Source organism: Marmota monax, unplaced genomic scaffold (assembly GCF_021218885.2).
Source record: "Marmota monax isolate L192 unplaced genomic scaffold, Marmota_monax_Labrador192_F-V1.1 WCK01_AAM20220418_F8-fsc00037, whole genome shotgun sequence".
Taxonomy (NCBI): domain Eukaryota; kingdom Metazoa; phylum Chordata; class Mammalia; order Rodentia; family Sciuridae; genus Marmota; species Marmota monax.
The window spans coordinates 15,069,585-15,094,954 of NW_026693245.1; the positions used below are offsets into that span (position 1 = coordinate 15,069,585).

Below are 25,370 nucleotides of genomic sequence, written 5' to 3' on the forward strand. Positions count from 1 at the left end.
CATTTAAATTTTACACATCTAAAATTAATTTTGTTTTACTGGTTATATGAATAATATACTTATCAATAACTATGTCAAAGAAAGAATAAATTATGATTAAATACCTCAGATTATACATTTGCTAAGCATGCTCTGTACTACTGAACTGTACCCCCCATTGAAGTTGCCTAGGGGTGCTTAGCCACTAAGTTACATCCCTGTCCTTTTTAAATTTTTTATTTTCAAAATAAAGTCTTGCTAAATTGCTAAGGCTGGTTTTGAACTCAGAATGCCATCTCCTGCTTCAGTCTCCTGAACTGCTGGGATTATAGGCATGCACCCTTCACCTGTTTGTTTATTTATTTTTAAAAAATTTTTATGGTGCTGGGGATCAAACCCAGGGCCTTATGCCTGCTAATCCGATGATTTACCATTGAGTTACATCCCCAGCCCTTAATTTAGTTTAAATTTAAGAAGTTAAGGGAGAACTCATATAGTATTGAGTATTTAAATTCCAGGCTGTCTTTTTTTTTTAATTGTTGATAGACCTTTATTTATTCATTTATTTATTTATTTATTTATATGCAGTGCTGAAAATTGAAACCAGTGCCTCACACATGCCAGGCAAGTGCGCTACCAGTGAGACACAGTCCCAGTCCCTCCAGGCTGTCTTTTAGTGTGTATTGAGATAAAAGCCAGAAAGGAGATGAATATACTTAGAAAGGGGGCAAAGATGGCAGATTAGTAATTGAACCTATATAAAATTAAGGTACTTACAAATATGCTTGTTTGTTGCTGGGAGCCATTAGCCAAGTAGGTATGACAATTTCCTTGCCAGCATACCCCATGTTGCAGTGACATTGAATGTACGTGACCTTGCTCAAGGACCAAGGCAGATTAGGGTGTTCCCGGTTTTAAGATAATCGTGTTTAGGGCGTTCCCAGTTTAGGTTCCAGGTTTAAGGTTTAAGATTATTCCTGCTGGGAATAGGGCGTATCCTGCTGCCTGAGTTCCCCTTGAGTTCTCACGGGATTCAGACAATATATTTTGGAGATAGAAGCCCAGTGGAGGTGGATTTGGGAAGAGAACATGGATTTCCCCAGAACGTGATTGTAGACGGCTGGTGTGAGTTCGGGAATAAAGAGTTGCTGTTTGAATCTACAAGCTGTGTGGTGGCTCGTGATTTTGTGCCCAGCCAGACATTGGCAGTTTGTGTTCTTGTCTTAGTTTCATCCTATATAAATTCTTTCTTTTGACCATTATTTTTACAGAATGAGAAGTAACTTAAGCTTATATATTACTACTATATACAATGAGATTTAACTGAATCCTAGTTAATTATATACTCTATAATTTCTATATGAGATACAAACTAAATTCATCTAATGGGTACATAAAATTTAAGGTGAAAAGTAAATAATTATCTACACATTGCTAAAGACATGAGTTTTCTCCATGTTAATCATTGGATTCCTGTTTCTTTACTATCCATGTACTTTTTGCATGGTGTCTATTTTTGGTAGCTGATCATTATATTCTCTTATTTTAGTTAAAATTAAGAAAACTGATTAACCTGGTTCCTTGGCATAGAAGAAAACTTGAATTTCATCTTGAAGCAAAACATTATAGGAGAAAACATCAGCTCAGGGGTTTGATGATAAGAGGAAGAGGGAGCTATTAAAGTTGGAAAATACAGCATGGATATAAGATGATTAAAATAGTCATTTCTAATGGGAAAACATAGGTCTGCATTGGCCTCCTAAATGTTTACCTTAATCTTGCTTTCTCATTTCTTTACTAATCTTGAGCAAGTCACTCTTGTTATTTTAAAGAATTCTTATACTTTCGTAAGTATGTTATATACTTTCATATAACCTACTTAAAGGTACACAAATGAAGAGTGCAGTTAGAATGTTTGTAATGGAACACATCAATGGCTACCAGTTGGAACTAGCTAGAACACTACTAGCAATCAAAAAACTATTGCACATATGTACATTTTATTGCTTTCATGGTCAGATGTATATTCAGCTTTTGCAGGTACTGTCATTTGGTTTTCCAAACTGGTTGTGCCAATTTGCAATCCGGTTAGTAGCACATGAGTATTGGTGCTCATTCCACATTCTCATCAACATTTGATCTGAACTTTCATTTTTATCATTCTGGTAGGCTTGGGAATTTTAGTTTTCATTTTCCTGGTGAACCTTTTTTGTGTACTTATTGATTGTTTGGATGTTATCATCTTTTGTGAAGGGTCTGTGATATGCACATTTTAAAAATTTGGGTTATTTTTTTGATTTGTGGGACTTGATACACATCTTAGGTGTTACTGCTTTATCATATATACCTATTGAAAATATCTTTTTCCACTTTTATCACTTGCTTTTTCATTATCTTAATGGTGTCTTTGTTTCTTTTTGCTGGGGGTAGTTTTGTTGTCTTTAACACCTTTGTTCTTAATTTTGATTTTGAGTCAGTATAGCTACCTATCTTTTATAATTAGTTTGTGACCTATTTATGACATTTTGCTCAACCAACAATTAAGAAAATACTGTGTCTTCTGGTACACTTGGTTTACTTTACTCATTTTGCTCTATGATCTTTCTGGAATTGATTTCTGTACAAGATGCACGTTTGAAGTAGGGGCTGTACCATGTATTCTTTTACTATTGAATTACATTAGTACTATTATTATTCATTAGGCACTTTGTGTGGTGCTGGTTTGGATTCTCTAATTTGTCTAGTTGATGTTTTTGTCTCTTATTAAGACAATGTATTTTCTTTTACTTTTGGATTTAATTTGCTGTTCTTTTTCTAGCATCTTCAAGGTGGAATGTTAGATAATTGATTTTGTTTTTCTAAAGGTTGCATGTCCTTTAGAAACATTTTCTTTTTTTCTTACGTTGCATGTCCCTTATTAGGAAATCCGAAGTGTTATAAAACCTGAAACTTTTTGAATGCCAACATGACACCTTAATGTGGAAAATTTTATACCTGATCTCTTTAGTGGTGGGTCTCACTCAAAACCTGGGCACACTAAGAAAGAAATATTGTATAAAATTACCTTCACACTGTGTGTGTGAGGTATATATGGAACATAAATAATTATCATGTTAGACTTGGGTCCCCAGATAACTTATATTATGTGTATACAAATATCTCAGTATCTCAAAATCGTAAATCTGAAAGAGTTCTTGTTTCAGGCATTTCAGATACGAGATGTTCAATCTGTATACACATTTTAGAGCTTTAAGACTCTTCTTATAATTGTAACTTTTAGTTCAGCCTTTTGTGTGTGTGTGTGTGTGTGTGTGTATGTGGGTGTGTGTTGGGGATTGAACCCAGGGCCTTTTGCATGCCAAGCACATGCAGTACCACTGAGCTACAGTCCCAGCCCTTGGTTAAAAATATTTTAAAAAGATCTTCTGTGGTTTATTTTAAGATGTATAGGTTAATTAGAAGTATGTTGCCTTGTGCCTTGTTTCCAAAAGACCTTTTAGTTCTTTTTTGGTTACTGTTTTCATTATTTAAAATGTGCTGTGTTGTTTTGTGATCGAGCATGTGGTATTTTGGTACATATGCACTTGAATGTGTGTGTGTATTTGTGGATTTTACTATTTTATGTGTCTCAGCTTGAATTTGTGAATTGTACTATTCAACTGGTCTGTGTTTCTTTGATTTTCAGCTTCTTTTTTCTTTCGGTTATTGAGATGTGTTAATATTTAAATATAATTATCCACTTGCGTATTCTTTTTCTTGTAATTTTGCTTTCTGTATATTTGAGGCGCTTAGGATCATATAAATTCAGGGTTGTCAGATTTCTACTGAATTGACCTTGTCATAATTATGAAATTTTTTTCTTTATCTCTAGTAATAAGTTTTGACTTAACGTCTAGTTTGTCTGACATTAATAGAGCCACACCAGCAATCTTGTGGTTAGTATTTGCATGTTATACCCTCTTTTGCCTTTTTCTTTCAATGTTATTTTGTTGTTGTTTTGTTTAAAATGTGTATCTTACAAATAAGTTGGATTTTGTTTTGTATCTGGTATAATAAATGTTTTAGTTTTAGTATTACATTTGTTTACATTTAATATAAATACTGATATAGTTTGGTGTAAATCCACCCTTTGTTTCCCATTTATCTCTGATCTTTGCTGTTTTTTTCTTTCTTTCTTGCCTTTCTTTGGATTATTCAAGAAACTTATATTAGTCCCTCTGTTTAAAAGCTTGTTGAGCACACTTTCATTTCTCAAGTGATTTTCCTACAGATAACATGTATCCATGATTTATTAGAGACTGTCCTTATGTTAGTACTTTACTTTTTTTAGATAATGCAAGAATGTTAAAGTAATACTTTAACCCCTTTTAAAACTTCATAATCATTAATACTCTTGTTTAGTACTTTAATTTGCCATATATTTTAAACTCCATAAAATGTTATTTTATCAACAGTATTCATTTAAATTTGCCTTTATAACATTTTAATTCTTTTTAGTGTTACTGTGCTTAGCTTCCATCTGGCTCCATTTGTTTTCTGCTTGAAGAACTGTCTAGTATTTTTTAAGGGCACATCTGCTTTCAATGGGCACGTAGAAGCAGAAGTGCTTTTTTTCTTATTATGCTTTAATCTTGATATTTCCCACTAACCTTCTAGTTATTAAATTTATTGCAGTTATTATGCTTATTAGTTCTAGGATTTCTTTTTAATATTTAGAAAAAAAGTAGATTCTAGTTGTCTAGTGAAATTCTCCATATTTGGCCTACTTTCTTGAACTTATTCATAATTAGAATGTGATTTTGTTAATTATAATGTTTGTGCTCCTGTTTCTATTTGTGTTTTGGATCTAAGCATTTTTTTTTTCTGTATGTTGGTATGCCTGGTAAGTTTTAGTTGAATGCCGAATGTAGCATAGTTAAAATTGGAAAGTTTTTGAATTCTCTTACCTGTTTCCAGAGAGAATTTGTTAATCAAATACCTTAACCTTTATATAGTTAATGATGATCTTTTTCTGGTTCACTTTTAATCCCAGGTTACATCCTTTCTGGGGTTTCAGCAGCAAGCCTTGCATGTTTACCCAGATACTGCCATCATGGTGGGCCATGAGCTTCAGTTTTTGTTGCTTTACACTTCAAGGCCTACTGAAATCTCTCTTTAGCTCTTCAGTGTCTAGCTGCTGCTTTCAGCTTCATTTTTTGTGGGTATATAAGGAGCAAATGCAGTGGCCCATCTCAGTTCATTCCTTTCTCTCTGAGATCTAAGTCTCCTGAATCTTAGCTTCCTAGATTGTTTTTAGTATTTTACATTAGTTTTCTCAAGCTACCCTAATAAATTCCCACAAACTGGTGGTTTAAGACAACAGAAGTTATTATCTCACAGTTCAGGTGGCTAAAAGTCTGAAATCAAAGTTTTTGCTCTCTTTGAGGAAATTAGGGAAGAATTTTTTTGGTTTCTTTCTAGCTACAGCGGGGGCAAACAATCCTACTTGTTTCTGCATTTATAGCTGCATCACTAATCCTGTCCTCAGATGTCACATGTCCTTATTTCTCAGATCTCATGTTTCTCATTGTTCATATTTTCCCTTTATGAGGACACCAGAACCAGGCTTGGTGGTGCAATTCTGTAGTCCCAGCTTACTCTGAAAGCAAAGGTAAAAGGATCTAAAGTTCAAGGCCTGCTTAGACAACATAGGGAGACCCTGTCTCAAAGTAAAATTTTAAGAAGTGCTGGGAATGTAGCTCAATGGTAAGAGTGTTTTCTTAGCATGTTTAAAGGCCCTGAGTTCAGTCCCCAGTACCCACCTAAATCCAGTATGACCTCATCTGAATGTTATTACATATGTGGAGACTCTATAGTATTTCCAGATAAAGTCACAGTCCCAGGTACCTGGGGTTTGGACTTGAGCATTTCATTTTTGTGGAGACACAATTTAGCTCACAATAGATGCCTTATACTTTTTTTGTTTATTTGAATATGTTTATAGTTGACCTTGTTGAGATGATTTGTCTCATGCCAGCTATTCTGTCATTGATAGAATAAAAAAGAAAAACCTTAAAATGAAGTCTTTAAAATTAATTTCAAAATTAACAATGTGTTCATTCAGTTCAAGTCTTACCATGTGTAAGATCTTTTACAATGACTTTTCTCCTTGTATATCCTTTAACTTTCTAGTTTTCCTGGAAACAGTATGGAGGCAATTGTTAGTATTATGTTTATCCTTTCTATAGATGTAAAATGAAAGTTTTTAAACTAGTTAATTTCTGATATCCCAAGTATTCTGATTCTGTCTCTTTCCCCATAGAATAACCTCAACTCAGATTTATAAAAGCCAGTGGAAGCCTAATATTTACTAGTATAGATTTATTTATCCAACTTTTTTTTTTTTGGTAGCCAACACTAGTAAAAGTGAACATCAAAATATTGTGTTAATTACCCTGGATTTGCCTTATTTTTTAATGCTTACTGTGTTGTGCTTCCTGTTAATTCATTTATGAGGGAATTTTGTTTCTCATTTAATGTGCCAATATTTAACTAACAGAAATAATTTTATTTATTTACCAAAAGAATCAGAATAACATGTTTAAAAGGCTTTGTATTGTAAAAATTCATAGTAGTGCTTATCTGTATTCATTATTAGGTGTCATTCTCTTGCATAATGTTTTTATCTTTTTAATAGTGCTCTCTCAGAAGAGGAAAAATCTACTTTGCGTGCAGGGCTCATCACCAACTTCAATGAACCAATAAACCAGGTTAGTGAGACAAATGAATTCTAAATATTGTTTCCCTTTTATATTTGCTTATTTTCCATGCTAATATTTTTATCTCTCACTAAAAATAAAATTGTATGTCATTATTTTCCTTTGTGGTTGTTTATATACAACTCATTTGCTAAATTTTAAATTTGGAAATCCAGTGATAGTTGTTAAGAATTTTGGTTAGATTTGGCTATTAATGATTTAAAACTTGGAAGTCATTAAAATGTATACTTGATAATTTTCAACTTTCAGGGTTTGAGCTAGTGTTTAAAGCAAATCTTTAAATAATTGTGGTCTTATTGCATAGAAATTAATTTTTAACAAGAAAATGAACAGATAAAATATGTTACATACCTAAGGCATGAAAGTATTTGACTCCAGAAATTAATTTAGTTTCTATCCTTTTCCTACTTTTTCTTTTTAAACTATAAGATGACTTCAGCTTTTTGTCTTTATTTCTTGAATCCATCATATTTTCAGTTCTCACTGCTCTGTAGCAATTAGGTAGTTTTTTTCCCATTTCAATGAAGTTTTCTTCTAAGAATAAATTTTTGCTTAAAGGTATAACAGTTTTTAAAATTTTTCAAGGATATATATATATATATATATATATATATATATAGATAGATAGATAGATAGATATATACACACACACACACACACACTTGATGTCCTACATATCTGTCTATCTATATAGATTTTTTTTCCCCCTGAATTCTGGGAATTGGGGATGGAACCCAGGGGTATTCTACTATTGAACTAAACCCTGAGCCTACACCTTTTTTTTTGGATACTGAGGATTGAACCCAGGGGTGCTTAACCACTGAGCCACATACCCAACCCTTTTTTGTCTCACTGAGTTGCTTAGGGCCTCTCTAAGTTACTGAGGCAGGTCTTTTTTTTTTTTTTTTATCAGTTAATACATAAGTGAATAACATTCATTTATGATCATCATCAAGCATTATGTATATGCAACATAATTATGATATGGTATACCTTTATATGCCTAGCAGCATAGTAAATTTACACAAACACAAATAATGACAATGATATTGGCCATAGGGAATTTTTCAGTTCCATTTTAATCTTATAAGGCCAATGTCATATATCTGGTACATCCCTGACTGAAATGTCATTATGCAGCATAGACTATAATTTGTTTTAGAAAATATGAATATCAAAAAGTGTTCTTTTCTTTTTTATTTGCTGTAATTAGTTATATATGACAGCAGAATGTACTTCAATTTGTTGTACACAAATGGAGCACAGTTTTTCATTTCTCTGATTGTACACGAAGTAGAGTCACACTATTAGTGCAGTCATACATGTACCTAGGGTAATGGTGTCAATCTCATTCCACCATCTTTCCTACCCCTATACCTTCTCCATTTCCCTCCCTCCCCTTTCTCAATCTAAAGTTTCTCCATTCATCCCATGCCCCTCTCCTGTTATGGATCAGCATCCACTTATCAGAGAAAATATTCGGTCTTTGGTTTTTTGGGATTGACTTACTTCACTTATTATGATAGTCTCTAACTTCATCCATTTGCCTACAAATGCCATAATTTTATTCTCTTTTGTAAGGCTGAGTAATATTCCATTGTGTATATATACCACAGTTTCTTTATCCATTCATCTTCTGAAGGACATCTAGGTTGGTTCCACAGTTTAGCTATTGTGAATTGAGCTGCTATAAACATTAATGTGGCTTTCTCTCTGTAGTATGCTGTTTTTAAGTCCTTTGCATATATGCTGAGGACCAGAATAACTGGGTCAAATGGTGGTTCCATTCCCAGTTTTCCAAGGCATCTCCTTTCTGCTTTCTAGTGGTTGCACCAGTTTGTAGTCCCACCAACAATGTATAAGTGTGCCTTTTCCCCGACATCCTCGCCAACACTTATTGTTGCTTGTATTCTTGATACTACCATTCTCACTGGAGTGAGATGAAATCTTAGAGTAGTTTTCATTTGCATTTCTCTAATTACTAGAGATGTTGAACTTTTTTTATGTATTTGTTGATTGATTGTATATCTTCTTCTGAGAAGTGTCTGTTCAGTTCCTTAGCTCATTTATTGATTGGGTTATTTTTTTGTCAAGTTTTTTGAGTTCTTTATATATCCTCAGGATTAGTACTGTATCTGATGTGTGTGTGTGTGTGTGTGTGTGTGTGTGTGTGTGTGGTAAAAATTTGCTCCCATCTGTAGACTCTCTTCATCTCAGTGATTGTTTCTTTTGCTGAGAAGAAGCTTTTTAGTTTGAATCCATCCCATTTATTTTTTCTTCCTTTAAAAAAAATTTTTTTTTTTTGTAGTTGTAGATGGCCAGCATACCTTTATTTTATCTGTTTATTTTTATGTGGTTCTGAGGATCCAACCCAGTGTCTCACACATGCATGCTAGGTCAGTGCTCTGACACTGAGCTATAGCCCTAGTCCTCATTTATTATTCTTGCTTTTATTTCTTGCGCTTTAGGAGTCTTGTTAAGGAAGTCGGGGCCTAATCCGACATGATGAAGATTTGGGCCTGCTTTTTCTTTTGTTAGGTACAGGGTCTCTTGTTTGTTTGAGTTGAGTTTTGTGTATGGTGAGGGATAGGGGTTTAATTTCATTTTGCTGCATATGGATTTCCAGTTTTCTGAGCACCACTTGTGAAGAGGCTGAGGCAGATCTTGAACTCAATGATGCTTCTGCCTCAGCTTCCCAAGCCTCTGGGATTACAGGCATGTGCCACCATGCCCAGCCCCCAGCCCTTTTTATTTTTTATTTTGAGACAGGGTCTTGCCAAGTTTCCAAGGCTGACTCTTGAATTGTGATCCTCTTGCCTCATCCTCACGAATAGCTGGGATTACAGGCATGTACCACCATTTCTGTCTGATTCTTCTAATTTGAATATTAAAATTATACTGTATTTGGCAATATTTCTGATTTTTAAAAATATTTTATTTTTTAGTTATAGTTGGACACAATACCTTTATTTATATGTATTTTTATGTGGTGCCGAGGATTGAACCCAGGGCCTCACACATGCTAGGCGAGCACTGTAGCTCTGAGCCACAATCCCAGCCCCTGATTTATTTTTTTTAGTTGTTGATAGACCTTTATTTTTATTTATTATTTTTATGTGGTGCTGAGGATTGAATCCAGTGCCTCACACATGCTAGGCAAGCGCTCTACCACTGTACTACAACCCCAACCCTCTGATTTAGTTTTATATTCACCTTTATAAGTGATCTCAACTCTCAGTTTTGCAATACCTTGAAAAGAAGCTGAGAGAGAATGGAGAATGGAGTTGTTCTCACTAGGGCAGGAATTGATTGGTTTGGGGTTTGGGTGATTAAGAAATAAATCATTCCCTATGTATTCTATTAATCAGTATTTAGGAAGCACTGATCTATACAGATATTGTTATTTAAATACTCGATATTTGATGTTATTTCCATTCTTAGGTTAGTGGTTCTTAAAATTCGTTTTTATAGAACCTTTATTCTGCTAAAATTGAAGACCTTAAAGGATTATGTCTTTTGATATTTACAGGATTACAAACTAAAACTGAGAAATTTAAAAATATTTCTTAGTTAACCTAAACATTTTAAAACTGTACTTGTTGACGCAAGTAGCATTTTGTGAAATGAGCTATTGTAGCTGTTTACAAAATAATTTAGGTTGAAGAATGACATTGTTAAGAATTTTTGCATATGTCTTTAGTGTCTGGCTATTTAAAAAGAAGACTTCAGAATTTTATATCTTCTTCATTCTTCACATGTTGTGATATGTTATTTGGTAAACATATGAAGAAAACCTAGCTTTTCACTGATACATAATTTAGGAAAGGGAAATTAACATTTCTGAAAGGGCTCTAGTGTACCCTATTTTGAGAATCACTGTCTTAGTTTTTTAGTGAAATTTTAATCATTTTTGTCAAACGTGTGATAAATCAAAAAGGTGTTTTTGGGGGCTGGAGATATAGCTCAGTTGGAAGAGTTCCTGCCTTGCATGCACAAGGCCTTGGGTTCAATCCTCAGCACCACAAAAAATCAAATAAGTAAATAAACAAAAAGGTAGTTTTTAAACTATGAATACATTCTTATTCATTGCCTGGGTTTCATGTTTATTTCTTGATGATTACTTTTCCCTTTTAGATTGCAACTCAAATTGCAGTGCTGATTGCAAAAGTTGCCAGATTGGATTGTCCTCGACAATGGCCTGAACTGATTCCCACTCTTATAGAGTCTGTTAAAGTCCAAGATGATCTTCGACAGCACAGAGCATTGCTTACTTTCTATCATGTTACTAAGACACTGGCATCTAAACGACTGGCTGCTGATAGAAAACTGTTTTATGATGTAAGTTTTTTAACATAGTTAAGTTTGATTATGAAAATAATGCTACTTGCATACAAATGAATACAGTTTTACTTCTCTTAATATTTTATTGAAAGGTTATGGAGTCTTCCTAATTATAAAATACAGTGATGTGAATGGAAAGATCACTTGGTTGCCAATGAGTATTGGTTGGAAGGTAATGGTCCCAAAGCTAAGAGATTGATTAGAGGCTATTATAAATCTCTTAAAATGATGCAGTGATAAAGGGAACAATTTGGTAGGCATAGAGTTGAAATTTTGGAAGTAAAATTGACATGTCTGAGTAATTGATGGATGTAGAGCAGTTGTACTACTGAGGGAGTGGTAGACCTTTGTTAGGTATTCTGCCATCAGTTGTTGGAGAAATTTTCCTTTCTTTATATACTTCCTTTGGGGCTTTTTTATTTGACCTTTTAAAATAAATAAGTTATCATGCTGAGGATTAAATTCAGTGTCTTGTCTCTACCACTGAGCTACATCTCTGGTTCTTGACTATATTTGAATTGTCAAAATAGTGATTTTCCTGTTTCTCATCCTAACATTTTGGACTGTACTATGTAATGTTAGTGAATCTCAAAAGTATTTGTTATTTTGTTCTTGCTTACCTTTGGTAATTGTAAAGAAATTAAAGGTATATGATTTGAAATCTTATTGTATGATCACATGATAGGGCTTAAGAAACTATTTCAGGTATGTTCTCAACCATAATGCTGTGTTAGTCAGGTTTTCATCACTGTGACTAAAATACCTGACAAGGAGAACTTAGAGGAGGAAAAGTTAATTTTGACCTCATAGTTTCAGAGGTTGAGTTCATTGAGGTTCAGCCAACTTTATTGCTCTGGGCCTGAGGTGAGGTGATGCAACATGCCAAAAGGACACGGTGGAACAAAGCTACTTACCTGATGGTATCCAGGAATCAGAGTAGGAGGAGCCAATGACAAAATATATAATCCCCAAGGCCTCTAGTGACCTACCACCTGCTCATAACTACCACCCAGTAATCCATTCAAATTAATAATCCATCAAATGGATAAATCCACTGACCAGGTCATAGCTTTCATTATCTAATCATTTCACCCCCTTGCATTTAACAGGTATTTTTGAGGGACGCTGCATTTTCAAACCATAACACATGCTCTCCAGAAAATATACAATGTACCATATTTATTGCTTATTCTTTCCCCCAAGGAGCAACATGCTTTTCTCTGGAGGGTTCCAGGGTTTCTCTTGCTTATAAATTTTTAAAGTGGTTATAAGTAGACTTTCCCAGGCCTCTTCTGATTTCTACTTTAGTGTGTACTTCACCTTTCATGATTAGTGTTGTTTCATCCTTCTTTTTGTGTGTGATACTGGGGATTTGTGATACTGGTGCTTTATCACTGAACTATGTCCCCAGCCCTTTTTATTTTTCTTTGAGACAGGATCTCACTAAGTTGTCCAGGCTGGCCTCCAGTTTTTGATCCTCCTGCCTCAACCTCCTGAGTAACTGGGACTACTAGTGTGCACCCAAATGCCCAGCAGATGCTTCATTCTTTTCTTTCTTCCTTTTTAAAAATTTATTATCATCATCATTATCATTTTTATTATTTGGTACCAGGGATTGAACCCAGGGGCATTAAACCCTGAGCCAGCCACATCCCCAGTCCTTTTTATTTTGAGACAGGATCTCGCTAAATAGCTTAGGGCCATGCTAATTGCTGAGGTTGGCTTTGAACTTGTGATTCTACTGCCTCAGCCTTCCAAGTTGCTGGGATTGCAGGCATGTGCCACCACACCCAGCTTGCTTCATTCTTAGAGAAAGAAGTAGCCTCCTCCTAATTTTTAGAGAGAGAGAGAGAGAGAGAGAGAATTTTTTAAAATATTTATTTTTTAGTTTTCGGTGGACACAACATCTTTGTATGTGGTGCTAAGCCTCGAACCTGGGCCGCACGCATTTGCCAGGCAAGCGCGATACCACTTGAGCCACATCCCCAGCCCGACAACTGCATTTTTAATGAACTCCCCAGCTGATTGTTATCTACATCAAATTTTAAGACAGTCATACCCTCTTTATTTTTAACTCAGTGGGTTTATGTAGCTGGTCTTAAGTTTATCTGAGAATAAGAGAAATTGTTTTTGATATATGTAAGGTTACTTCCAATTTCTTGTCACTTTTGCTTGAATTCTAACCAGCACTAAAGAAATGGATAGTAAATCTACCCTAGTCTCTGAATTTCTTTTTGATTTTCCTTTATTTCTACTTGAAACTCTTCTTCCTCTAGGTTGCTTTTATAATGGAAAGATTCTCAAAGTCAAATGTCTAGAGGATTCTGGGTTACAGTTACTCTTTTATTATCAGTGGAATGCTGAAATATTTTGGCTTTTTCAAGGTGTACTCTTCTTATGTGTTTCTTTGGTTTTCGGGTATAATTTATATTTAGCTCACGTGGTCTCTAAATTGTGGTCTACTCAGGCCCTATTCTGGGTAGTTTGTGTGAGATAGCTTCTTCATTGGTTTTCATGTTGTGCTCCTTTCTGTGTAGAATAAAATACAGGTTTGCTTAGCATCTTGAACTTAACTTCCGGTGAAGTATTTATCACATTGGGCTGAATTATAATTGTTGATTTACTTTCCTCAGATCAGTATACTGGAGCTTTTAATGCTATAGTACTAATACCAATCTTGAAAAGCATATATGATGGTTGATGCTCAATAACTGTTAAATGCATAAACATTGGGGATATAGCTGTGTGGCAAAGAGTGCTTGCCTGTTATGTGTAGAGCCTTGGGTTTCATCTGCCACGCTGCAAACAAAGAAGCACAAATAGAAGGCATGTTCTTAGATACCTGTTAGATTTTAGAGTAGTGTAGGGCAAAACTTCAACAAAGCAGCAAGAATATTTTGAGTTTATAATTGAGAGACAAAAATACCTGGAAAATGTCAAATTAGCTTCTGACAATTTGAAATGGAGTAGCTGAACCTGGAAACATGGTCTGCAGTAGGCACTAAGAAGGGGATCCTGTTTAATGGAGTTGACGTACAAGATGAATAGTTTAAGGAAAGTAGTGTATATAAGAAAACAGTATTTTGAAGATAAATTTTGTGAATTAAAGCTGCTCCTATTATTTTGGTAATATGAGGTATAGATAATCTTTCTTTTAATAGTATGTTTACTGTAAAGCCAAGGTGGATTTCAAGTACCAAATTAGTTTCCCACATAAAGTGTAAGCTCATAGTTTTGAGCTAGTTGCTATAGCAAAGTAGTTCAGGGTATACTTAAAACCTTCTGCTCAGTTCATCCCAACAATTTTATGTATGTATGTATGTATGTATGTATGTATGTATTAGGGATTGAAGCCAAGGGTACTTAACCACTGAGCCACATCTCCAGGCATTTTTTGTTTTTTACTTAGAGAAGTTGCTTAGGGCCCTGCTAAGTTGCTGAGGCTGGCTTTGTACTTTGCTATCTGTTGAGAGCCACAGCCAAAGGGGCCCCAGCAAACTTCCAGCTGCCAGCAAACTTCCAGCTGCTGGCTGATGATTGGCTCACAGCGGCCCCAGCAACATCTAGCTGATTGGCTCCTCGGCCCCAGCAACATCTAGCTGATTGGCTCCTCTGCGGTGATGCTCATTGGGCTGTTTCCCTGCCCTTTCAGACCACGGAGCTGCTCATTGGGGGACTTTTTTGGCTCCGCCCACGTGACCCAGCCAATCAGCCTCAAGAGCAGGAGGATTGTGGGAGGTGGAGAGAAGCTTGTGTGGGATAGAGAGGCGTGTGGAAAGCCGGTGGTGGCAGTTGAGGCTCTGAGGGTTTTTCCTGAGAGGCTGTTTTGTTTGGCGTGTGTGGTTCTAAAAATAAAGTTAGTTTCTTTTGACAAGTGGCTCCTGATTGTGCCCAGCCAGACTGCGGCATTTGGTGGCTCGCACGGGGAGCGACTGAGGGTAAGTGAAACTGCTCGCCCCTGAGGGCAGGGCGAGAGGATGGGTAGCCATTTTAAGATTCCTCTTTTATTTTGCTTCACTTTTGTTTTAAGTTGCCTGTCCCTGGAGATGAGTGAGACGGAAGAAAAACCGCTCACATCTGAGGAAAAACTATTTACGTCTGAGGAACAGATAGGGAGAAAGGACGGATGCACATGTCAGGAGGATAGAAAGGCTATAATGACTTTTTGTTGTTCCCTTTTTATTTCATTCTGTCTCGGTTTTGTTTGGCGTCATCTTGTTGGGTTGTATTATAGTAGAAATACGGGATCAGAAATTAGTAAAAAACAAACTGAAAGAGTGTTAAGTAAATTGTTAGAGGAAGGAGGCATCTCAGTAAAATCAAGAACAATCAGGGCATACGTTGATACAATACAAAAATGTAGCCCATGGCTTTTTAAGGAGGAGTTGTTAAATATATCACAATGGAACCATCATGGTGAAGATTTAAAAAGAATAGAAAAGAAAAGCCCAGGGACTCTGCCAGTTGGCACATTGCCATTGTGGACATTCGTATCTTGTTTGCTTAGTCCAAAGCCTTCAGTTCAGACAATGGTAGAGGAAGGAGAAGACATAATGATTCAAGTAAAAGAGAAGGTCTCTCAAGTTAGTCAGACAGAGGAAAAGATTCAAGTAAAAGAGAAGGCCTCTCAAGCTAGTCAGACAGAGAAAGAAAGTGTAAAACAGAAAAAGCCATCAGGGGGAAAGTTACAACAGGAGACTGCTACTAACACCTTTCTATCACCAGAGGGTGTAAGTGTCCAACCAACAGCACCACCTCTACAGGAGACTGCTACTAACACCTTTCTATCACCAGAGGGCGTAAGTGTCCAACCAACAGCGCCACCTCCATATGCTGGGAGGCCCCCAACCCCCGCAGTTGATAGTTGGGATCCTGAGACAAGATCTCAAATATTAACATGCCCTGTATTTGAGGCAGGAGGGCAGCGATTTTACCAAGTTTTAAATTTCAAAACAGTGAAGCAGCTAAAAGAGGCTGTAACAACCTATGGTCCTCAAGCACCCTTCACTGTAAGCATGGTCGAATCCATTAACAACTTGAACATGACGCCAGCAGATTGGGCTAATATGTGTAAAGCTGTGCTAAATGGAGGACAATACCTGTTATGGAAGGTTGCCAATGAGGAATTTTGCAAGGAGACGGCTAGGCGAAATGCAGCAGCTGGTTATCCTCAGAGAAATCTAGATATGTTGTTAGGAAAGGGACCTTATGAGGATCAGCAGCAACAAATTGCATATGATCCTGGCGTATACGCACAAATTGCTGCAGATGCAATTAAGGCATGGAAGACTTTACAAGGACATGGAGGTTTACAAGGTCAATTATCTAAGGTAATACAAGGAGCTAATGAACCTTATGCTGAATTTGTAGATAGGCTTATTCAAACAGCTACCAGAGTTTTTGGGAATACAGAACAAGCAATGCCATTACTAAAACACCTGGCTTATGAGCAAGCGAATCGTTGGTGCAGAGATATCATTAGACCATGGAAACATGAAGATTTAAACACATATATTAAATTATGTAGAGACATTAATGAACAAGAGCAAGTCGTGGCAGCTGCAGTAAAACAGGCTTTAGATGCCAGAGACATTAATGAACAAGGGCAAATTGTGGCAGCTGCAGTAAAACAGGCTTTAGATGCCAGGCCAAGAACATGCTACAATTGTGAACAAACAGGACATTTTAAAAGGAATTGCCCCATTGGAGGAGGGTTTAACAAAACTAGGTATCAAAGGAGTAGAATACCAGGTATTTGCCCACGATGCCGTAGAGGGAGACATTGGGCTAATGAATGCCGTTCTCAAACCACCATAGAGGGTACTCCATTATCAAAAAACGAACAAGGACCAGGTGTTTATCCACGATATCGTGGAGAAAGGCATCGGGCTCCATTGCCAAAAAATGGACAGGGGTGCCCAATGCTCCGGGGCCCAAAACCACAAATATACGGAGCACTGGGGAAACCCAGCAACCCCATCAGGGTAGTGCCCAGGACACATTGTCCATCAGATCCCTCATCAGACAAACCAGAGGGAGCGCAGGGTTGGACATCTGCGCCTCTGCCAGAGCAGTACTAACTCCAGAGATGGGAGTTCAAATCATTCCCACAGGGGTGAAAGGACCTCTTCCCAAAGGAACAGTAGGCTTATTATTGGGACGCAGCTCTTCTACTCTAAAAGGACTTATGATAAGTCCTGGGGTAATTGATCCCGATTATGAAGGTGAAATAAAAATTATAGCCAGTTCTCCAAAGGGTATATCAGTAATTTCACCAGGAGATAGAATAGCACAGTTACTAATAATACCCAGCCTACATGATAAATTTTCCAGTCGTACTGTAGAAAGAGGTTCCAAGGGATTAGGCTCCACAGGTGTAGATTGGGCTATGCTTTCTTTAAATTTAGATTCTCGCCCCATGCTAAAACTAAATATTCAAGGACATGAATTTAATGGGCTACTGGATACAGGTGCAGACCTTAGCATCATCTCTCGTCAAGAATGGCCAAAACATTGGCCATTACAGCAAGCCACTCAAACGCTTCGAGGCCTAGGAGTGGCGACTAATCCCCATAGAAGTGCAATGGTATTAGATTGGAAGGATCCTGAAGGATGTGAAGGAACTATACAGCCATATGTATTGGATCATCTTCCCGTAAATTTATGGGGACGAGATGTCCTAGATCAATTAGGTTTGACATTAACAAATAACATCAACCAAAATGCACCCACTATTATGACTAGACAAGGTTTTAGGAAAGGAAAAAGATTAGAAAAACAAGAACAAGGTATAGCAGCACCAATACAAATAGATCAAGGAACAGAAAGACATGGGTTGGATTTTCAGAAAGGGCCACTGAGACAATAAAAATTACGTGGAAATCAGAAAGACCAGTATGGGTTCCTCAGTGGCCCCTGACTAAAGAAAAGATACAAGCAGCCCATGACCTGGTCAAACAACAATTAGCGGAAGGACATATACAACCTTCTGTATCTCCCCATAATACTCCCATTTTTGTCATCAAAAAGAAATCTGGTAAATGGAGATTATTGCAAGATTTAAGAGCCATTAATAATGAGATGGTTATTATGGGACCTGCTCAATCAGGGATTCCTCAGTTGTCTGCTTTGCCAAAAACCTGGTATGTTTTAGTTATAGATATTAAAGATTGTTTTTTTTCAATTCCAATTCATCCTGAGGATAGTCCACGTTTTGCATTTACTATCCCTGCACTGAATCATGAAGGTCCTGATCAGAGATATGAATGGAAAGTACTCCCTCAAGGGATGGCTAACAGCCCAACTATGTGTCAAATTTATGTTAACAAAGTAATCCAGCCACTTAGAAATCAAAATCCTGAACTACAAATATTTCACTATATGGATGATGTATTATTAGCACACAAAGGTAAAAACACATTGCTAGAATGTTATGCCACACTTACAAACTTATTAAAAAATTATAATCTAGAGATAGCAATAGATAAAGTACAATTAAATTTTCCAATTAATTATTTAGGAGTTCTATTATCCTCAACCATGGTCCGTCCACCAAAAATTCAAATACGAGTAGATCAACTCAAATCACTTAATGACTTTCAAAAGTTATTAGGAGACATAAATTGGATAAGGCCTTATTTAGGTATACCAACAGGAGAGTTGGGACCTTTATTTGATATCCTAAAAGGTCCATCAGATCCAAATTCACCCCGAATGTTAACGCCTGAAGCAAGAAAGGCATTAAAAATCATTGAAACATATATGGAAAATATGCATTTGGATAGAATTGATATAAGTTTGCCTTTATTATTTATTGTACTACCAACAAAAAATATTCCTACAGGAGTATTTTGGCAAGAAGGTCCATTATTATGGATACATTTATCTTATTCTCCTAACACTATTCTTACTAGGTATCCTGAGGCTGTAGGACAATTAATACTCAAAGGAATAAAAGCAGCAAAGGGAGTGTTTGGAATTTCTCCCAATAAAATTATTACTCCATATACTATGAATCAAATTGATGAGTTAGCTAATGAGTTAAATACTTGGGCAATAATCATGTGCAAATCTAATGTTTCATTTGATAACCACTTACCATCTAATCCTTTATTGTCTTTTTGGTCATTGCATCCTGTAATTTTTCCAAAAATGACAAGAAAAACACCTATCATGAATGCTCCAAATATATTCACTGATGGGTCAAATAATGGTACAGCAGCAGTAGTTACCCCTGATCAAACTTTTACATTTTCAGTACCCAAACAATCAGCTCAAAAGGTAGAGCTTAATGCAGTTTTACAAGCTTTTGTGATGTTTAAAGATTCTGTATTCAATTTATTTTCTGATAGTCAGTATGTAGTTAATGCTATAGTATCTCTTGAAGATGCTGGTAGGATTTCCCCTTCTTCTACTGTTTTCTCTTTGCTTTCCACTATACAAAGTCTAATCTGGGACAGAAAAGATCCATTCTTTATAGGACATATCAGGGCACATACAGGATTGCCTGGAGCCCTTAGTTTGGGCAATGATTTAGCAGATAAAACTACACATGACATACATATTTTCTCTACACTAGAAGAAGCTATAAATTTTCATAAAAAGTTCCATGTCAATGCTAATACTTTACAAGAGCGTTTTAAAATAACTAAGGAACAAGCTAGACAAATAATAAAACAATGTCAAAATTGTGTGACCTTTTTACCACAAGTTAATCTTGGAGTCAATCCTAGAGGATTGATACCTAACCATATTTGGCAGATGGACATCACACACTTGCCAGAATTTGGAAAATTAAAATATTTGCATGTTACAGTTGATACTTCTTCTGGATTTTTGATGGGCTCCCTTCATGCCGGAGAAAAAACTAAAGATGTTATAGCTCATTGCTTACAAAATTTTGCCACTGTGGGTGTTCCAAAACAGTTAAAAACATATAATGCCCCTGGTTATACTTCTACCTCTTTTAAACAATTTTGCTCAACATTTGGCATTACTCATATAACAGGAATCCCATACAATCCACAGGGACAAGGCATAGTTGAAAGAGCTCATCAAACTATTAAAATGTACTTATTAAAGCAAAAAGAAGGAATTGGGAAGGGGTATATATTCCCCAAAGATAAACTTAAAATAACCCTTTTTACTCTAAACTTTTTAAATTTGGATTCATCAGGACTTAGTGCTGCGGAAAGGCATATGTGTCCAAAAAATGTACATAAGCCCAAGGTACTTTGGAAGGATATTCTAACAGGACAATGGAAAGGTCCTGACCCAGTAATTGTCTGGAGTCGGGGGTCTGTTTGTGTGTTTCCACAGGGAGAACAGCAGCCGATTTGGATTCCAGAAAGATTAACTAAAGCGATTTCTACAGACCAAAAAGAAGATGATTTGGCTCAAATCCATAACAACTGATATCCAAAACTCCAGTTTGGCTATTCTTACATCTGCAACAGAACCAGGATGCTTTTTTCAATATCTATTTTATTATTGCCCTTTGCCATATCATGAAGTTCTATTTTGTTTTTTGAGCTCATACAGACCTAGGTTAATGTTTTGCTGATCAGTTCTATTTTTTGACTATAGAGTTTTTAAACATTGCAATGGAGATTTCACCTGTAAAAAGTTATAAGGCCTTTACTATAATGTTATGTGTTGTATGTATTATATTATGTGTGCACACTTGTGTTTTGTGTTATATGTTTGAATGTACGTATGTCCATATATCATATATGATGAGCGCTCATGATAAAATGGATCCAAATATTTTTTTTCACGTGATTTATATGGTTTAATTTAAATTGGGTAAACAACTGTTGAGGATTGTTTTAATATGTAAACAAAAAAGAAGGTTAACAGATCTGTTTGTTTACTTTCACCTTTCCTTTTCATTATATTTAATAATTCTCTTAAAGATAATGTAAATTGTTAAGAAAATTGTTTTCTTTTAGTGCCTTCTGTAATGTTACATAATTTTTTCTTTAGCCATTATTGCCAGAATTCCTATCTTCATCCCAGTGCCGGTGAAGACAATGTAAATTGTTAAGAAAATTGTTTTCTTTTAGTGCCTTCTGGAATGTTACATAATTTTTTCTTTAGCCATTATTGCCAGAATTCCTATCTTCATCCCAGTGCTGGTGAAGTCAAAGATAAAACCAATCTACAGCTTCTACAATAGCCATCACTGAACTGCTTGCAGAACTTGCCTGGACACATTGTGAGCTCACCTGTATGCATTGTGAACTATCTGTTGGTACAGCGAATTGTGGTAGTGCTGGAGTATTTTTGCTGATGGTGTCACCGGTGGTACAATTTTTCAAAGGAGCCCTCAATTGGCTTAATGTCATGGCATTTTGCATCCTCCTCTACTAGTGATGGTCTAAAATTTGGGGGCCAACAGAGGTGAGGCAAAGAACCTCACCCCCCCACAGGTGCAAAGGCCTATCCACAAGTATGGCTGTATGCTGGACCGGTAGTCAGTGACGGGTTTGATCCAATTGCAGTGGTACCAACCTAAGACAGGAGGCTGACGCCTAGAGGTCAGTTCATCCGATGACGGGTAAGGACCATATGTTGAATTGGACTGCCTAACAGGCACGGTCCCTAAGCCACATGCTTGTTGTTTAAACAGAGAGGGGGAGATGTTGAGAGCCACAGCCAAAGGGGCCCCAGCAAACTTCCAGCTGCCAGCAAACTTCCAGCTGCTGGCTGATGATTGGCTCACAGCGGCCCCAGCAACATCTAGCTGATTGGCTCCTCGGCCCCAGCAACATCTAGCTGATTGGCTCCTCTGCGGTGATGCTCATTGGGCTGTTTCCCTGCCCTTTCAGACCACGGAGCTGCTCATTGGGGGACTTTTTTGGCTCCGCCCACGTGACCCAGCCAATCAGCCTCAAGAGCAGGAGGATTGTGGGAGGTGGAGAGAAGCTTGTGTGGGAGAGAGAGGCGTGTGGAAAGCCGGTGGTGGCAGTTGAGGCTCTGAGGGTTTTTCCTGAGAGGCTGTTTTGTTTGGCGTGTGTGGTTCTAAAAATAAAGTTAGTTTCTTTTGACAAGTGGCTCCTGATTATGTCCAGCCAGACTGCGGCAGCTATCCTCCTGCCTTAGCCTCCCAAGCTGCTGGGGTTACAAGCATGTACCACTGCTTCTGGCTGTCCCTACAATTATAACCTTTCCCCCCCCTCTGTATTAAAATAGATTTTTTTTTTCAGGTGTGACACATTGCAGAATCAACAGTTGAACAAGTTGTTTTGCAATGGCAAAATTGAGCTTGATTTCACACAAAAAGAAATTAATTTCCTATAAAATAGAATACCTTTTCATACAAACCAGAATATTAAAAAAGTCACTTCAATTTCAGTTAAAATCAAAAATCTAAAGCCACTGAAAGCAATACAATTTAAGGTACCAATAGTAACTCTAATGTAATTATGATGTGTAAACCACAGAGGTATATATTGAAAAATGAAATAATTGGAACCTCAAAAAGATAAAAATATCTTTTGAAAATTATACATACCATTTCTTTTTAGAAAAATGACCTAACAATTATGCAAAAGACTTGTTTTCCAGTGGTGAATATTTCTTTGTATTGAGCAACTTTGGGATTTTTAGCAAGAGTCTTTGTGATTGTTTTAAATTTCCTTTCAGTTCTAAGATTGTTTGATTCTATGAATTTATAATCTTATTTATCTAGGTTAATTGTATTAGCATAATTAATGTTTTGAGACAGGTGGCATGGTAGTATGTGCTTGTTGTTAACAGCTCCTTGAGAGGTGGAGGCAATCAGGATTGCTTGAGTCCAGGTGTTTAAGAAAAGAAAATTTTACTTAAAATTTAAATATGGATTTTTACATTTGATTTTTGATTTCTTTTTGTGATGATGGGGATTGAACCCAGAGCATTGAGCATGCAAGGCAACTTTTCTACCATTAAGTGATAGAATGTTTTTTTGAATGTTTTTTAAATGTTTTCTTGAATGTTTCTTGAATTTTTTTTTTAACTTTAGCTTTTAGAACAGTTTTAGGTTCTTAGTAATATTGAGTAGAAGGTACACAGATTTCCCAAAGATATATGTCTGCTGCACCCACATGTGGTGCATAGCATCCCCTATTTACAGCTCTTCCACCAAAGTACTATATTATTTATGATTAATTAACCTGCATTAGTTATAGTTAATGAACCATACATGTTTATTACCCAAAGTCCTTAATCCTCTTGGAACCACAGATCATTTTATTGTTTACATAGTTTTGCCTTTGCCAGAGTATCATTTGATTAGGATCATACAGTCCAGAACATTTTTAGTTTGGCTTTTCTCACTTTCTGATGTACATTTAAGTTTCCTCTATGTCTTTTTTTTTTTTTTTTTTAAAGACTAAGAATTTTTAAAAAAATTTTTCTTTTTTTTAGTTGTAGTTGGACACAGTACCTCTATTTCATTTATTTATTTTTTTTTATGTGGTGCTGAGGATCAAACCCAGGGTCCCGCACGTGTGAGGCGAGCACTCTACTGCTGAGCCACAACCCCAGCCCCTCCTCTATATCTTTTCATGACTTAATAGCCTTTTTTTTTTTTTTTTTTTTTGGTACTGAATTAAATTCAGGTTATTTCACCGTGATGGGCAAGCACTAAGCTACATCTTTCTATTGGATTTTATTAATTGATTAATTTGTTTATTTGTGGTAGTAGGGGGCTCAACCCAGAGTGCTTTACCACCAAGCTCCATCCACAACCATTTTTATTTTATTTTGAGACAGGGTCTCACTGAGTTACCAGGGTTGACCTTAAACTAGTGATCTTCCTGCCTCAGCTTCCTGAGTTGCTAGGATTACAGGAGTGCACCACTGTGGCTGACTGATGGATCATTTCCTTTTAGTTCTGAAGAACATTCCATTTTCTGGATGTACCACAGTTTATCTGTGCATTTGCATAATGACATTATAGTTTTTTGCATGTTTTGACATTATGAATATGGTTGCTTTAAGTATCCATGTATAGGTTTTTGTGTGGATATATGATTTCTATTTCTTTAGGTAAATACGTAGTAGTGTGATTGCTGGATCTAATGATAAGAGAATGTTTAGTTTTTTGTTTAGTTTTCTTAAGAAACCATTAGACTGTCTTCTGAGTGGCTGTAATGTTTTGAATTTCCTCTAGCAGTGAATAAGAGTTCTTCCTTGCCAGTATTTGATATTGTCAGTGTTTTGGATTTGGCCATTTTAGCAGGTGTATGATGATATCTCATTGTTATTTTAATTTGTTTTGACATACTGTGTGGAGTATTTTTTTATGCTGTATATTTTCTTTGGTGAAGTGTCAAGGTCTTTGGCCCTTGTTTTCAAATTAGGTTGTATGTTTTTAATATTTTTTTTTAGTTGTCCATGGACCTTTAATTAATTAATTAATTAATTAATTAATTAATTTGTGGTGCTGAGAATTGAACTCAGTGTCTCACACATGCTAGGCAAGTGCTCTGTACCACAGAGCTACAACCCCAGCCCCTTGTTTTGTGTTTTTATTGTTGGGTTTTAAGAGTTCCTTGTATAGTTTTACTAACAGTTCTTTATCTAATTTGTCTTTTGCAAGTATTTTTTTCCTTTTTATTCTATTAACAGTGTTTTTTCCTTTTTTTAAAAATTTAACCTTTATTTTGTTTATTTGTTTTTATGTGGTGCTGAGAATCAAACCCAGGGCCTCACTCATGCTAGGCAAGCACTTTATCACTGAGCTATATTACCCCAGCCCGTATTAACAGTTTTGCAGAGGAGAAATTTTTAATTTTAATGAAGTCCAGCTTATTAATTTTTTATTTCATGGATTGTACCTTTGGTGTTGCATCTAAAAAGTCATTGCCAAATCCAAGGTCATCTAGATTTTTTCTTTGTTTTAGGACTTTTTATAGTTTATCTTGACAGGATGTTTACTTTTGTGAGGGGTGGGTACTCTGTATTGAACCCAGGGACATTCTAATCTCTGAGGTCTATCACTAGCTCTTTAGCTCTTAATTCTTTTTTTGTACTGGGAATTGAACTCAGGGGCACTAGACCACTGAGCCACACCTCCAGTCCTATTTTGTATATCATTTATTAGAGATGGGGTCTCACTGAGTTGCTTAGCATCTTTGAGACAGGATTTCGCTAAATTGCTTAGGGTATCACTAAAGCCTAGGTTGTGGGTGAGAGAGAGAGAGAGAGACAGGGACTGAGAGAGAGACTGTGTGTGTGTGTTTATACTGTATTTAAATAAAGGAAAGAACAACCCTTTGGTAGGAATTTATTTAAGGAAAGAGAGGC

At 36.2% G+C, this 25,370-nt stretch overlaps 1 protein-coding gene across 5 annotated transcripts in view; it reads left to right on the forward strand.

Annotated features, from left to right (window-relative positions):
• The window catches only part of Ipo11 (importin 11), a 210,906-nt gene that overhangs the window by 30,853 nt on the left and 154,683 nt on the right, over nucleotides 1-25,370 (forward strand). For all 5 annotated transcript variants that reach the window (XR_006854389.2, XR_009227979.1, XM_046456311.2 and 2 more), the window contains exons 4-5: nucleotides 6,656-6,728; nucleotides 10,872-11,075. Coding sequence is in view for 3 of the 5 variants with exons in the window: in XM_046456311.2 (XP_046312267.1) it covers nucleotides 6,656-6,728; nucleotides 10,872-11,075 (277 nt within the window). In the remaining 2 variants the exon portion in view is untranslated. The remainder of the gene's footprint in view (nucleotides 1-6,655; nucleotides 6,729-10,871; nucleotides 11,076-25,370) is intronic.